The sequence below is a fragment of the Calypte anna genome, chromosome 12 (genome assembly GCF_003957555.1).
Source record: "Calypte anna isolate BGI_N300 chromosome 12, bCalAnn1_v1.p, whole genome shotgun sequence".
NCBI classification, from domain to species: domain Eukaryota; kingdom Metazoa; phylum Chordata; class Aves; order Apodiformes; family Trochilidae; genus Calypte; species Calypte anna.
The window spans coordinates 7,679,076-7,694,108 of record NC_044258.1 but is presented as its reverse complement, the minus strand read 5'-3'; the positions used below and the strand labels follow the sequence as shown (position 1 = coordinate 7,694,108).

Genomic DNA, 15,033 nt, shown 5'->3' with positions numbered 1-15,033 from the left:
TTACACACTATGCAATTCATGAGAAACGGAAGAGATGAATGTGTGCTAGTTTGAAAGCTGTAATATGCCTTGTCATTTAACGGAAGGATTTTAACTGATGTGAGGACTAGTCTGTAATCCCCACATCCTGTAAAGACTGGTTAAGTAAGTGTAATCATTTATGTAGTTTTATATTCACAGGCCAAAGTAATACACACCAGAATCACATTTCTCAGCAAATATTCTGAATAGTGCCTTACAGACATTATTAACAAATTACAACCAAGGTAGAATTAAAATTAAAGGTTACTCAAAGTAACTGCATAATGTCAGATATGAGTGTCACGGGAAGAGATCTTTTCAAGTTAAAAGGCAAGTCATTCATTCAGTGAATCAATGCTATTTTAGGTAAAACTTAAATCTTTGTTTTACTATCCTAAGATGTGTAAAACAAGATATGAGATCTTTCATATCTGTTTTGTGTCCCTCAGTTTCAGGCACTAATTTATTTGGAGAAAAAGCAAACACTTAAAGAAAGTGAACTCACTGAATGACATTAAATCCATTGATCTGTTTGGATTTATTAAGTTTTCTGAAACAATTCTTGACTCATTAGCTGTATAAGTATAAAGGAGAAGCTTTTGTAGACCAAGATTGCTCAGGACTTGTGGCAAACAAAAGAAACTTTTTTTTTCCAGAAAAGAGGAATTGTACACCGTTTCAGCAGATTGTAAAAATCTTGCTGAGTCAGATGTTGGCTAGAGAGACAACTGCAGATGTTTAAGGCAGATACCTGGTGCTGCTTGCTGTAAGGCAGTGGTTGAAAGCCCTGCTGCTGAGGAAAAGGACTTAATTCATTAGCATATCTGCAAAAAGAGTAAAGAAAATACTGAAGATGGAAGATGAACTATTCCAAAAGGAGACAGGTAAACCCTTTCTATGTATGTGATGCATTCTTTTGGATTGAGGGGAAGAGAAAGGATATTTTGAGTGATAGGTATTTGACTAGCTGTTAGAGTAAGGCAATCCACCTGATGCAGCTGTGTATGTGGGTAAAGCATGAACTGTGCATGGTGTACTGTTTTATGGCAAACAGGTTTAATACAGCACCTGTGCTACTGAGATGAGGTATTCAGTAGGTACCTTAGCTTCCTTTGGAATACAGAGTATTAAGATCCTCAGAGTAATATTTACTGGTGAGACTTTTCACAGTCCTATGTGGTTGAGAGGAGAAGCAATTTGGAGAGAGAGAATATTGAAGTTCCTGCATTTGCAGATTTACAGCATGGGTTTCCACTCTAAGCATACAAGATGGGAACTGTTATTACACAACTGCAGAGGATTAACTAGTCACAGTCTTATGTAACTTACTACTGAATGCACACAGAGCTATCTTCTGCCATTATGTCAAGTTCTAAAACATAAGAAGAAATAGGAAGGTTAGATACCCATGCCAAAATGCATGTGTCTTGAGTTCAGGTACACATTGCTGCATTGTGCAGTTTGATAATCAAGCAGTTCTTCTGATACATCATCTTTACTTGCAGTTCTAAACATTCATAGATGTTTATGTATGCAGATTTGTCTCCTTCAAAATATTTAAATTTTCATTTCTGGAACCACAGATGCTTTATTACTTTAGGCCTCGCTGCTATAGAACTTTGAGGGTCCCTCATGTCATTCCTTTGAGGCAGGGCTAAGGAGATGGCTCAGGGAATTTGAAAGTTATGTTGCCATAGATAAATCTTTTGTTAGCATCAAGTTTAGTTTCTCCTGTGTAGTATCTGGTTGCTGACATTAGATTCCTGTTAGAATTGTTCTTCTAGCAGTCATGTCTTCTAAGGAATTCCAAGAGGTGCAAGATACCCTAACATGCCCTGAGGAGCAAAACACAGACTGGTAATTCCAGAGTTGTACTTAACAAAATAATACAGTGTCAAATTGAATACTATTCCCAATACTATCCAGAGAAAAGTTTTGCTAATAAGTATAAATGTACAGATAATACTACATTATCTATTAAAAACATCTAACTGTAAAAGCTGTTTATTGTAAGAATTTGGAAGTTACTAGACCTGCCAGCATGGCTTGAACCAGCAACTGTACTGCAAGTGAGAACACCAGCATTTCCATGGCAATAGCTTGCTGCAGATGCTGCTGACACAGTTGGAGATCTCTGGCTGGGAACAATGAGACTAAGAAAAAAGTAACAAAAAAATATTTCTTTTCTACACACACTTCAGTTCAAGTTACTTTAGTATGAGAAGTGCTTTCAAAAGCAGCAGAAAATATCAGTATCTGTATAGTTGCATTATATTGAATTTATGTAAGGCCACACTTCAGTACACCAGAATTTGTGCTGTTTCTGCAGCTCAAATTCCCTTCCAAGTGCTTGATTAGAATCAGTCTGCAACCAAATGAGACAGCAATATGAACACTGAAAAGCTGGAAGGTGGGCTTGGAACATGCATTTTCTACAAAGTAAACATTGAAACATATTTTGAGGAATAATAAAAGCATTTATGCATTTTTAAACGTTATAGCTAAAGTGTAGAGGTATTGTAGAGAAAACACAAGCATATCTTACTACAGCGTTATAATTTTGAGTCTCTATTTTCTTTCATCCAACCTCCAAAATGAGGCACTGTTCAAAGATGATTATATTTCATATACTCACTTGTTTAGTGAATTTATTTCACTCTAAAAGACATAGCTATGTTCAGTTCTTTACTAGTGTTTTCTGTCATATAAAAAAAATCTGGAAACTCATGAAATATGCTTTAGTCATTGAGATAGATTCTAGTTTTTATGTATTAAGTAATTATCATGATTGGCAGTATTTTAAGGGTGTCAATTATCATGTAATTGTACAAATATTGATTCTTTTTTCCATTTACTTCTGTAATAAAATTGAACAGGTATTTTATGCATCAATATATGTATATATATATTCTCCCTTAAACCATTAAGTATACAGAACATGGTTTGTAACTAAATATCCTTAATTAGTTTTGGTTTTTTTTAGGGATTGGTTTCAGTACACTGGGGAAGTGTAACAAAGAGACTAATGATTGGTACACTACCCAAGTGGTTGCTGGCAGACAGCACAAAAGGTTTGACATTTTAGTCAGATCTTCCTGATTGTTTACGTAGATCTTTATCTAGGGATATACCCTATATGCAAATATACAGATAATACTCTCGATAGTAGGAGAGTAATAGTACTCTTTTTCATACAAATACTCCAATTGCTTTATTTCTTTCTGGTTAGCACCAATTATTTATCAAAGACTTGCACACTATGATAATGTAGACTGGTGACTATAATCCACACATTTCCTCACATTCTTCAAACAGTATTTACCTTTTGGAGCTTCTTGGTGAAAAACTATGAGTAAAAGGAGTCCCAAGTATAATAAAATTATTACACAGTTTTATTTTGAAGAACATTTTGCATTTGCTTTAATACAAAATGATGTAGGTCAAGAAATAATTTACAAACCTTTAAGTTCTTATCCTGGCATTTGAAATAAGAATGATTTCAGAGGAAGTGTGTAAGCTATTCATAGGAAACTGTCATTATGTACAAAATGTTTATTGACATGTTTTAAACATCACATTTGTAAAAATGTGAACTGGATTGCTATCTAGCATATGAACTACAGGTAAAACCTGATAAGATAACTTGTTAGAACAAGTCATTGTTATCCAGTGCTAACAAAATAGACAGTAGCTTTCAGTATTTTTATGATTTCCTCCAAGGTTGTATTAGCCTCAAAGTCATTTCAGGGTTTTACTGCATTGAGAACAATATCTAAGCCCTCTCTTGATTGCATAAAAATAAATCTTTTAAACAGTACACAAAGAACAACAGAAAGGTAGAGGCAATAAAATCATATACTCCTTATATAATCAAAGTTTTTGGTTCTGTGGAGTAGTACAGAAGTAAAACATTTTCATTTACCTGTGAAATATTTTCTTCCCAAGATGCTTCCTATTGAAGTAGGATATGTAGGTAATATACTTTGTCAAAACTAATTGTCTCTTGACCAGTAATATCCTGGCATTAACTTGCTAGTTTTTAAATTATTTTAATAATATTTGTAGCATGGGGTTAATTAAAAAAATATTTTTTAATCAAAAGGGTTAAAATAACTTTTTTTTTTTTACCTTTCCAAGTATAAGACTGTAAATAGCCAAGTGTGCATCCCTTATGCAAACAAATTAATTTGACTCCATTAGTAAAAAAAAAAAAAATCTGTTCTGTTGCCAAGTTCAAACTTGACACTTTATCCCAAAAAGAGATTTACACTGAGAGGTGGCTCTATTTAAATATTTATGCTATAGATCTATTTATTCCAAGTAAAAATACTTATATCTAAGTATTCTGTGGAGAGTTACAATAATTAGGGTCCATAAATATTGCTGCAGTTCAATTACGGTACAATAATTACAAATATAGAACATCTCTTTACAAATACAAAATCATTGTATATTACAATTCATTTACAGTAATTTCTACTATATAATTTTTGCAAACTATCTTATCTAATTCTACTATAACCTGGTTGCAAGTGCATTAGTAAGAATGCAATTATTCCAGTATATTTGCCCTTAATGTGATAGTCATAAAACAGACTATCTGAATGATATTTTGCTATGTAAACCAGTGTTACGTATGACAGATTATTCATTCTAACTTCTTCCAATGATCTCTAACAGATAGAGCATGACAAAACTGTATTTTAGAAGAGCATTAAGAAATCAGGAGGCAAGTTTGAAAGCAATGTTAAGAATGGATATGCAATGGAGAGCTGATATGTGAGTACGGAGACATGACATTATTGGTTGTCAGCACTCATCTCACGTTGCTATTTCCCACACAATTTTGTGCTGGAATTATACAAACATTTTCACTGACAAAATCCTGTTCTACTACAAAGGACAGCAGCACAAAGCTGAAAGACAGGCAAGGTATTACACCTCAAAATCCCATGCTAGCCCTCAAAAAAACTGATTGTCACAATCTGCTTGGTTTCAAAATAACCTTTTTCCTACAGAGGAACTGAAGTTTCTGTGGGAAGAGACCTGACATACTGCAGCTCTGATCACATTTCGGCAACCTGGAGATAATCAATTGATTAGCTTATGGCTTCTTTGAGGTGTGACATCACTTGTACAAAAACTTGATTGGTTATTCACTCCAGCTAGTGCCTAGCATCTTTAAACTATGAGGCACTTTTTCTGTTATTAAAACCATTTTTACTTGAAAAATACTACAAGCTCGTAATGCATATCATTTCATCTGCTAATCTTCTTCATATCGTCCTTTTCTGGTTCTTCATCACTGTAGCCAGGACCAAAATCTTGAAGTTCATAATCTTGTCTGCTTAAAATGGGAAACATGTCCCATTGGTCCCATTGCTAATATTTCCATTGAGAAGATTGCTTGCCGCACTTTCCATCTCATCGATAGTCATGTCACATGCATCAGCAATCTCATGCTTTGTAGCTGAGACAAATTTAGGGTCCTTTGCATACCTTCCTAGCCTTCAGATATAAGTACCTGGCAGATGGAGGGAAGAGAATGAGATATAAAGTAGAATTCCAGAATATCAGACATTTCATAGCAATGTTCTCAGTTGCAGAAAATACTTGAACCCCATGCTGAATCACTACATCAACCCACAGCAAATTGCATGTGCAACAAGCAGTCAAATAGCTCCAACCACACTGCATCAGTTATGGAATAATGTAACTGATAGTGCAATACACCTCACTTGTTTCTTTCAAATCTAGGAGTAGTCTTAGATAAATGTCAGGAATCAGGCTGATAACTAAAGACACCAGATAATATTGCAATTAGAACAATTGCCTGAAACAAAGAATTCTGGATATGTTCTTGGTACTTTGGGAGTACATGGAAGAAAGATGCTGAGTCCCTTTTGCAAATAAAATTTAATAAAGAGTATTGTCTAGCAAGGGAAGGAAGTGATAGATGGAAGTAGACAGGAACTGATTCAGAAATGCTGTAAAGTCTTTATCTTCCAAATCTTTTTTTAATATTAAAGGGAATTCTTAACATCCTTAATACATAAAACATCTTTAGCAAATAAATCCTTGTAGTCATCATTCACCTCTCTCCATTTAGTAAGCTGATTCATGGGGCTCTTGTTCTTTTATTTGTATTACTGCAAAAATGGTGATATATTGCTACAATAACACAGAGAGAACAGACACACACCCTATCAGCCATTGTGGAGGGATGTTGTAATTGATCTAGAAAACTTTAAAATCTGTTGGAATATTTCCAGTTCTCTGACACACTAATGTTAAGATTTGCATTCAACAGAAATTCTTTCTACGGACAGTTTCAAAAATGGACCTCTCTCTTTACCTTGAACCAGTTTTGGATTTTGAAACTGAAAATACTACATTTTCAGAGAGAGAATGTGGACAGAACCATATGCATTTAAAGTTAAGACAAAGCAGAGCAACCACTCTTGGCTACTTCAGGGTTTTGTCGTACTTACCGCTTCTACCAAGCTGTCTGCGCTCCTCTGTTTGTCACTGTGTTTATGCCTAAAGTCATTAGTACAGTTAAATTGGCTGGTGTAAATGTTCGTAGGAAATATCAGGATCATCTGTGTACCAGGAGCTCCTGTGCAAGGAAGGCAGACTGCCATTCATCTGTTCTGTGATTCAGCCCTGTCGATCTGGATGAGAGGTGTGTAATACGGAGTACGGTCCCTGTTGGGAGGGGTTGCAGGGGGGGTAGCCCAGGAACGTGTTGAACGACTTGGTGAATGTTTATGAGCTTTGCTGGAATCCAAACCTGCAACAGCCATGACCTGGTAAGGAGAAGAATTTAGGAGTGAGTTAAATGCTCAGTCATTCATTTCACATTTCAGCAGCTAGTTCAACAACTTTTCCTACAGCAGTTATGCAAAGTTAACATTTTCTGATGTTAATAGTCACATAAAGGAGAACAGGACTGAAATTGGTAAACTGACATGATTAAATGATTAGGGTTTTTCCTGCTGTTACTTGAATCACAAAATCTTGGTATTAGCATCAGTAACGAAATTAGTTGCTTATACAGTATATTAAACAAAGAAGTGAAGTGTAGAAACATTCCTTCTGTCTTACAGGGACAGGATCAGAAGCTGTCAGCATTCCCAAGCATTCTGGGTGGTATCTCTAGGCAATGGAAATTGCCATCTTCTCAGGGCCATGTCACAGCTGGGCATGGAGCCTCAGATGTGCATGTTGTACTTGCAAGCTCTCACAATGGGGCTGAGTAATACCCAGGCAAAGACTAACAGAGAGCTGCCATATTATGCAGGCCTGGTCAAAAACTTCTTTGGGCATCCCCAACTCTGGACACTGGAAGAATCATAGGGACAAACTACTCATTTTCCATGTTTGTGGAAGGCAAATGTCTGAGAAACCTCATGCCTAGCAACTACAAGCCTACACAAGTTGTGCACAGACAAACTCCAAACTCTGTGGTACTATTTCAATGATGATGAAAATCAGAATTAATATAGAAACCGGAAAATGTCATTCATTATTAGCTAGATAAGGTTTCTTTTTACCTGCTGTTGCATTAAATGCAGTGGTAAAGCAGTGCGATGGTGGAAATTAGGAGAGAGGGTATATCTTCTTGACTGCTTTGTCGACGCAGACATTCAAAGTTAAAGGAAGATCGTCTATTTGCTACAGAGAAACCATAAATTCATTAGGAAAATATAATACTTTCCTCAAAGCCTATTATTTCCAGAATTCCACGAGTCAGCTGTCACACAACCAAAACACATCCTCCTGTATGAACTAAGTTGTGCTAACAGAAGCAAGCATCTGGTTATAAGATAAAGGATAAATTTATCAAATGAGCAAATGCAGTCCTCTGTAGAAACCATACAAGCAGCCTTACATGACAGAATTTGAAGCAGCTATTTCACATAGCCGGATTGTATTATGCAGCAGTCTGGTTCAGACCAGACCAGACTGGTTCTAATTTTGCTGCAAACTCCTGTGAACCATCCGTTTTTTGGGGCTTTTTTCGGTTTTCTTTCTATACATGAGAACATCAAGGTTCCCCCCCCAGACCAAACAACCTGTGCACTAGTTTCAAATAATAAGTCTGAGCGTCTTTTAAAATCTGCTGAGATACTGAGCCCCTGCAATTTCTCAGCTGTGTTCCTGAACATTAAATAAATGCTCATGAGAGGAAAGCTGGCTATGGTTTTGGGACATTATACTGTGTAAGGGAAAGGACCTCCTACATTACCCTTATGCAACTTAAGTCAGGGAACCTATCCTCTTATCCCAGGATATCAAATATGCTCTTATCTAGTGCATTTATCTAGTCTCTTGTATGTGAGGTAAAAAGTGTAAGATTCTTCTAAAGAAACGTCTGCTTAATATACCACTGTCAAAACTTCAGCAGAAAATTTACATGAATGCCAGAGGTGGACTCACAGGAAGCCTTCACTCCTCCCATCACAGCACATGCATAGGAACAGCCCAGTGGATATTTTAAGAATGTTCTCCTGCAATGTATGGAATGGATGTACAAAGCACCCATCTGTTTCTTTGGCTTAAAATTCCTATATCAGAAAGAAAGAGGTACAGGAGTCTCCTTTCATGGTCTCCCTCCTGTCTGATGTCTTTTCCTTCTGGCACTGGAAGACAGCTAGCACCTTTCTGTACATTCCACTTTCATTTATCCGAGTTATTTTCCCTCTATAGTGCAAGATTCATGTTCTGCTTTTTCCATCTGTGCCCTTTAGGGAAAAAGCTAGGGAGCATTCTAGTCTTGTTGTAAGGAGCTGAGTGCCAAAAGTGAGGATCTAGCAGTGACAATATTGCTGAAGAATGTTTCCTTTATTACATACTAATATGTTTTGCTGCTGCCATTTACTACAAATTTAAATAGTCTGAGACTGCGCCTCAGATGTTGTATAATGATCCCACTGTATTTGTCTATTAAACACTCTTCTATTTTAAATATATACCTAAGAATTTTGTAGAGTGTCTGAGACTGAGACAAGAAAGAACTCAACCCCATTTTCATACCCACCAGGTCCTTGAATTCATATTTAAAAAAAAAAATGTACTGTGACTCCTGGCTACTACCATCATCAGAATGAAATCCAACTCTGGTTTTGCTAGAAAGTAAATCCACCTGATAGTACAAAAAATACAGAAATGCTTCTAGAAATGATCCTGTCTTGTCTTGTCTGGGCAGCACTGATTAGATGGCATCACCCAAAGACATGTAACAGGCCTGGCTGTGCTCAGGGTACCCTTAGGGACACTATTGGGTTTTATAGAGCTGAGTGTTGTTTCCTGTGCACCAACCCCATCTCTATTTTAGCCTTGGAAAAAGGTTCAGTTTGCACTTCCAAACCCCAAGTGCTTCCTCTCTATGAAGTGTCTCAGGTCAAAGACCAAAATCCATGAGTCTTGAATCTGTGCCTAGTTTCACTTGAGGATTAGCACTACCAATCTCTGCAGTATGGCCTGGCACATACCAAAATAAAATACCCAGATAAGTGTGAGAGCTTTTAGAAATGCAGATGAAGTAATATTGTGCTTGAGATAAGCAGAAACCAGCAGAAAGATCTAAGGAGGAGAATAAATTAAAATTAAAGAAACAGGTAAAAGCATCTGTTACAACAGCAATTCAACCTATAAATTTGAAATTCATGTTAAAAAACTAAAGGTAATTAAAAAATAAGGGAAAAAACGCACAAAGCCAAAGTACCATTAAGCTGGCCCTTGGTTTCTTTTCCCTAAAAAATATCCTACTTCAATCGCTAGTGTTTACTAAAATACCACTAAGTAAAGCTTTAAACTGATTACAATGTCATTAAGCAACACAACTGCTAAGAGACAGGGAGAGCATCAGTTGAGTCACTAGAGACAATGGCACTGACTCAGGGCAGCAATTGCACATCTGTAGGTGTGAATCAGGTCACATGAATTAAAACCCCCTAAGCAAATTTCAAAGCTAATTACTGCTGCATTCTACCTGGTCTGTCTTCATTTATCAAATCAAGTTAAACTCACAAGCAAATTGTTTACTTTTATATTATTGGATGAGTGAGGCAAGAGATATTAGAAGACTGACTTGTAACTAGGATCCATAGATTCTCTGCACAGTCGCTCATGAGGGATAGAAATTTGTTCCATAAACAATAATTCCCTGCCAGCAGTAATCAATAAATGTCATGTTGAATCCAAATTAGAAGAAGCCTTTTTAAACTGGAACATGTCTGAATGCATTTAAATAATTCTAGATTTGCAAACAAATTAGCTCTTAATGCACTTACGTCCTGGTGTGGAGGTAGCAGCCGCTCCTAGAGACCTTTTTGTATCATAAAGGTCTGTGAATCATCTTCCTCAAAAAAACACCATTGTGGGTGATGGTAACCTTTGGTCTCTCAAAATCAGAGTCAGGCAGTGATATCTACAGGGTGATCATACATATGCCTGCGTTGAAAGACAGGATGAAAATGTTACTTCAGTCAGCTACTGTAAAGAACACTATTGGGCATTAGAAATCCCCAATGGACAGAATTGATAATTACCAGAATATTATCCAAGCTTTGGCTGAGAAAGCAGAATGAGCTAGAAACAAGAGCAACCATGTTACCAAACTAAAACTGCAGTCACAGCAAGTAGCCTCAATTATAAAAATTTGGACACTATGCAGTAATACAAATGGTTATGAAATGCAAGTTGTTACTGAAATCAATTGATGACATTTCCATAAAGTTTATGGATAAAACTTAAAAACATCTATCCAAACATAAAGGCAGGATAACTTTGGACTATAGGAATGTAAATGTTTGTATCAGTGACAAAAATTATCCCAAGAGGAGATTAATAAATAAAGAGGTATGAAGAGAATTTTCAAAAGGAAGTGTCCAATTCTTTATTGGTCCAGCTAGTACTACTGTATAATCTCAATTCACAGTTTACTAATTTCACCTTCTAAGTTAAATTAAAGAAGAAAAACTTTTCTAAAAGTTCAACTCCTGAACTTGATCCATCTTTCATTGAACTGAAATTTACTTCTAAATGAAATATTTATTTGGTTTTGCAGTATCTAGTTTATGTTCAAGTTTAAAGGAATTTTATGATTCTTTTGAATTTAGTACAGATATTTTTGCTGGAGCGAGCACACAATCCTAATGCAATTCACCATTTCAGTTGCCAACAGTCTTGGAGCATTAATTCATTAAAAATTTCAGTATAAGTGTGCTTAGAGCAATCTTTACAGATATGCACCTTATTATTGAAATATTTTCTCAGTTTCACAAATATCCTTACCTGCTCCCTGACAACATCCTGTCTTCCTCATATATTCTTCTCCACTGAAGTATCCTGCTCTCCAGGTATGATCATCATTGCAATAGTCTTGAATTTCATGTTCTTCACGGCAAATAGTAGGTCGACGCCCATCACCAGAGTCAGACCGTAGTAGCAAATAGTTACATTTGTAATTTTATTTATATAAATTATGTAGTGTGTATTTATACAGTTACTTTAATGTCATTCCAAGAAAGATAAAAACTTGTTGTCAGAATGTGATTTTGTGGTAAGTTGCATAGAACTACAGCATACAGAACATGATTCTTATCTGTTTCTTAAAGATTACAAGTCCACCTACCTTATTTCTTCATGTTAAACCCAAAAATAATTAATATGGGGATGCTCAGTAAAGTCAAACATTTGAGACATTTTTGCAAATATAAATTTGGAGTACTTTGAAGAAACACAGCTTCTCTCAAATGTCCAAAGCTTGCCAAAGGGCTGAGTAATTTTGAATTTTTCCAGGAGTTTATTCTTTCAGAATTTCAGAAAATTAACTTAGAAATAATAAGTTATTCATCTTATGAATTGTCATCCAGTTAATTTTGAAAACTGTACTGTAGAAAAGGAAGAAAAAAGAAGAGGAAAAGGAAGAAAAAGGAGGAAAAAGAGGAAGAGAGAAGTAACAGAAAAAACCCCTACTTTGGCCTCTTCAGTTACACATAAAATATCAACTCACCTAATATATGTTTCATAGTAGCGTGTTCTATCCAGGTAAGCCATGAAAATAGGGAGAAAAATACTTTAAATGAGGTAGTCTAAGAAATGCATTGGTGATTACAGTGTCTTTGCTGTACAGAAAACTCCTTCCAAACCTTATTAAACTTATTGCATTTCCCATGCATCAGAGCTATATTTAAATATATTTCATACAACAGTAGCATAAAAAATAATAATAACAAATAAGTTCTATAGCATAGGTTTTCTTAGAGTGTATTTATAACATATACATTTATTTCCAAGCAAATACATATTTGTAAGTTTACCTCCCTATTGCTTGGCCTTCTGCGCTTCTCATGATCCGTTCTGGAGTAGGAATGGTAACCATTTTCAGATCTGTGCTGACGACTTCCAAACTTGAGTGTTTCCATGAACAACTTTGGACATGTTGGCATATTGAGATTGGCATTTGTTGAGTTTGAACTTGCTTTCCTACCGAGTTGTGATTATGGTGGTTGTGGTATATGAATTTCCTGCCGAGAATATATATTTTCTCAGTATCACTTGCAGATGGAATTGAAGGCCTCTGAACATGTAAGGGACGGTGTGTGGTGTTGATCTGCTGAAATGAATCTCGTCTGTCACTGCTATATGGTTTATGTGGTTGCCAAAGAGGGCCCCATTCCTCTGTTGTAGGGAAGAGAGAGAATAAAACACATCAGATACCTGAACAGAACATTATTTTAACCAGTGATACTTTTCTCTCCTACATGCATTCTAAAGTAGCAATTAAATAATCTGTGATTTTTCTTTCTACGTTATGATGCTTCAGATGGGTCTCCTGAGTGATAGAGATGTGATTGTGATAATGACAATATATATGTTTTTTGAGTCAAACTGACATTATGCTGTGATCATTACTCTTTTCTATACAACTAATGTGACATCCAGCTTCTCCACATTGTTACACAGGAGAAACCCAGATTCCCATACATGAAACATGCACCGATCTCCTCAGGAAGGGACGTGTCTACTTGGTTTTTAAGAGACTTCAGTGGCATTTTTCCCTGTTATCCCAGAGCACTGGTTTGCAACAGGCGTCACTCAGACAGGATGGAGTGCATGCAACAGCTGCCAAGCATATCCAAGTAGGTAACATTAAGCTTTCAGTGCCTCCATTCTTTCCTCTTGCAGAGGGTCCAAGAAAGAGCCAGTAGCTCTTTATCAGCCCTGAGGAGTGTAATGGACAGTGAGAGAAATGAAGTGCTACATTATGACTAAAACATGCAGCTCTCTTTACATCTGACCCAGATTATGTAGCCTCCCCTGTCTAGCCAGGTGTGTATCTTGGATGACAGCAGTCTGTCCTTGAAGCTCAAATCTAGAAGAAGACAGGAGGTAATGATGGTTGGCAGAGAATGCATCTACTGATGATAGCTGCAGCACTGTCCTCCAGTGCCACATCCTCTTTTTTGGGAAGGACATAGCAAGCTATGCAGCTTCTGACACAGGTACTGCAGAAGCATGCTTTTACATTGCTGCTTCTGAAATGCATGTGAAAAAATAAGCTTTCTTGCTGTGTGACAATGGTTTTCCAACTCTGTGTGTTCATTAAGTGGAATATCTATAGCATTTAAAAAGAAAACTCTGTTTGTTTTGTTCTTGATATTCCTCAGAGGAAATTTGAACTGACATTCATATTTGGTTTGCTTGTGTGTAGCTCTAAACATTCATTTAAAATATGCAGCTCTTTGTCTGTTGTGGTTTGGCTGCACAGAATTTAATTCTCTTCTCTTCTTCCTGTCTACCAAAGAATAAGTTAAGACACTTCCAGTTTAACTTTGACACTATCAAAGTTTGAAATAGCAAGGTTCCTACCTTTTCTTAGGATTTGCTTAAGAAAAAACTAAGAATTAATGAGAAAGAATTAAGGGCAGGAGAATCACCCTGCAGGAACGGCTTCCTAAATTTATTATGAGATGCAAGTGTCCAGGTAGATATAGACATGTATGTATATATAAATACATTGATTTATAAAATATTTATATGGTTCTGGTTTTAGGGCATTATCATTGTTATTACTATTCCACATTCAGGGATAATTTTTTTTTAATCTCATATTATAAGATAAAACAATTCACATAGCTGTGTTCTGACATTACTTTATAAACATCTTCCTCCTCCTCTGGATTGTTTTCCTCTGGTTCATCATCTTGCAAGTCACAGGATATAGCTCGGCGTATTTCAGGGCCAATATCATGAAGTGTCCTTAGTCCTGCCTAAATCAATGACAATATTCAATATACATTAGGAATGCAATTCTGTTTCATTCTTTAATTACAGGTGTGTAAATTTATTGTTAAGGACAGTTAACATGATTTTATCCTGACATCCATGGAGGATTCATTTACTGTATGTCTCTCTGCTGTTATTAATCAAAAGGCTCATATCCAGTACAACCTGCTGAGGTGATCATGCTCTTATCACAGTGTAGCCCTGCCTAAAAGACCACTAGTGTTTATGTAGCCCTATGGAAGTAAAACTCATCTTGTAATAAAGTGTAAGTTATAAGCAAGAACCGTAATAAAATGCATTTCCATGGAAATGTAGTATATCTAATGCTGAAAACATGTTTGCCAGCCTGTGTCCACCAAAGGAAACACAAGGTCTTGCTACAGCCACAGCAGTTTTAGCAGAGCTCAGATGGAATGAAAAGCAGTGAAAAAATTACAGCTCATCTGCACTTCACTGGATATGCAGATATTTGAGTATAAAGCTTTAGTTTAACAAAGAAAACTGTAGCTACAGTAGCATGGAAGTCAGCACGTATTGGTTCATAGTCCTCTCAACCCTGCTGCCACATGCAGCCTTTAGGAAAAGAAATAGTGCTGAAACTGCCAAGGACAGACGTGCACATCAAAGAGGAAACAGACATCATACTCAGGGCCAAGAATTTAGTACTTATGTCCAGACCTGTCTTGCTTCAAAAAGGATCTCTTTCTACTGTTT

General features: G+C 36.3%; 1 protein-coding gene across 1 annotated transcript in view; it reads right to left on the bottom strand.

Annotated features, from left to right (window-relative positions):
• Nucleotides 1-5,255: 5,255 nt before the first annotated feature.
• Nucleotides 5,256-15,033, bottom strand: part of CACNA1D (calcium voltage-gated channel subunit alpha1 D) — a 164,670-nt gene continuing 154,892 nt past the window's right edge. Inside the window, 19 exon segments of the mRNA XM_030458637.1 lie at nt 5,256-5,290; nt 5,293-5,310; nt 5,313-5,390; nt 5,393-5,527; nt 5,530-5,545; nt 6,513-6,574; nt 6,577-6,603; nt 6,606-6,680; nt 6,683-6,830; nt 7,578-7,633; nt 7,636-7,698; nt 9,102-9,169; nt 11,323-11,356; nt 11,359-11,472; nt 12,048-12,072; nt 12,354-12,505; nt 12,508-12,675; nt 12,678-12,711; nt 14,187-14,303. Of these exon segments, the coding sequence (XP_030314497.1) occupies nt 5,256-5,290; nt 5,293-5,310; nt 5,313-5,390; nt 5,393-5,527; nt 5,530-5,545; nt 6,513-6,574; nt 6,577-6,603; nt 6,606-6,680; nt 6,683-6,830; nt 7,578-7,633; nt 7,636-7,698; nt 9,102-9,169; nt 11,323-11,356; nt 11,359-11,472; nt 12,048-12,072; nt 12,354-12,505; nt 12,508-12,675; nt 12,678-12,711; nt 14,187-14,303 (1,425 nt within the window).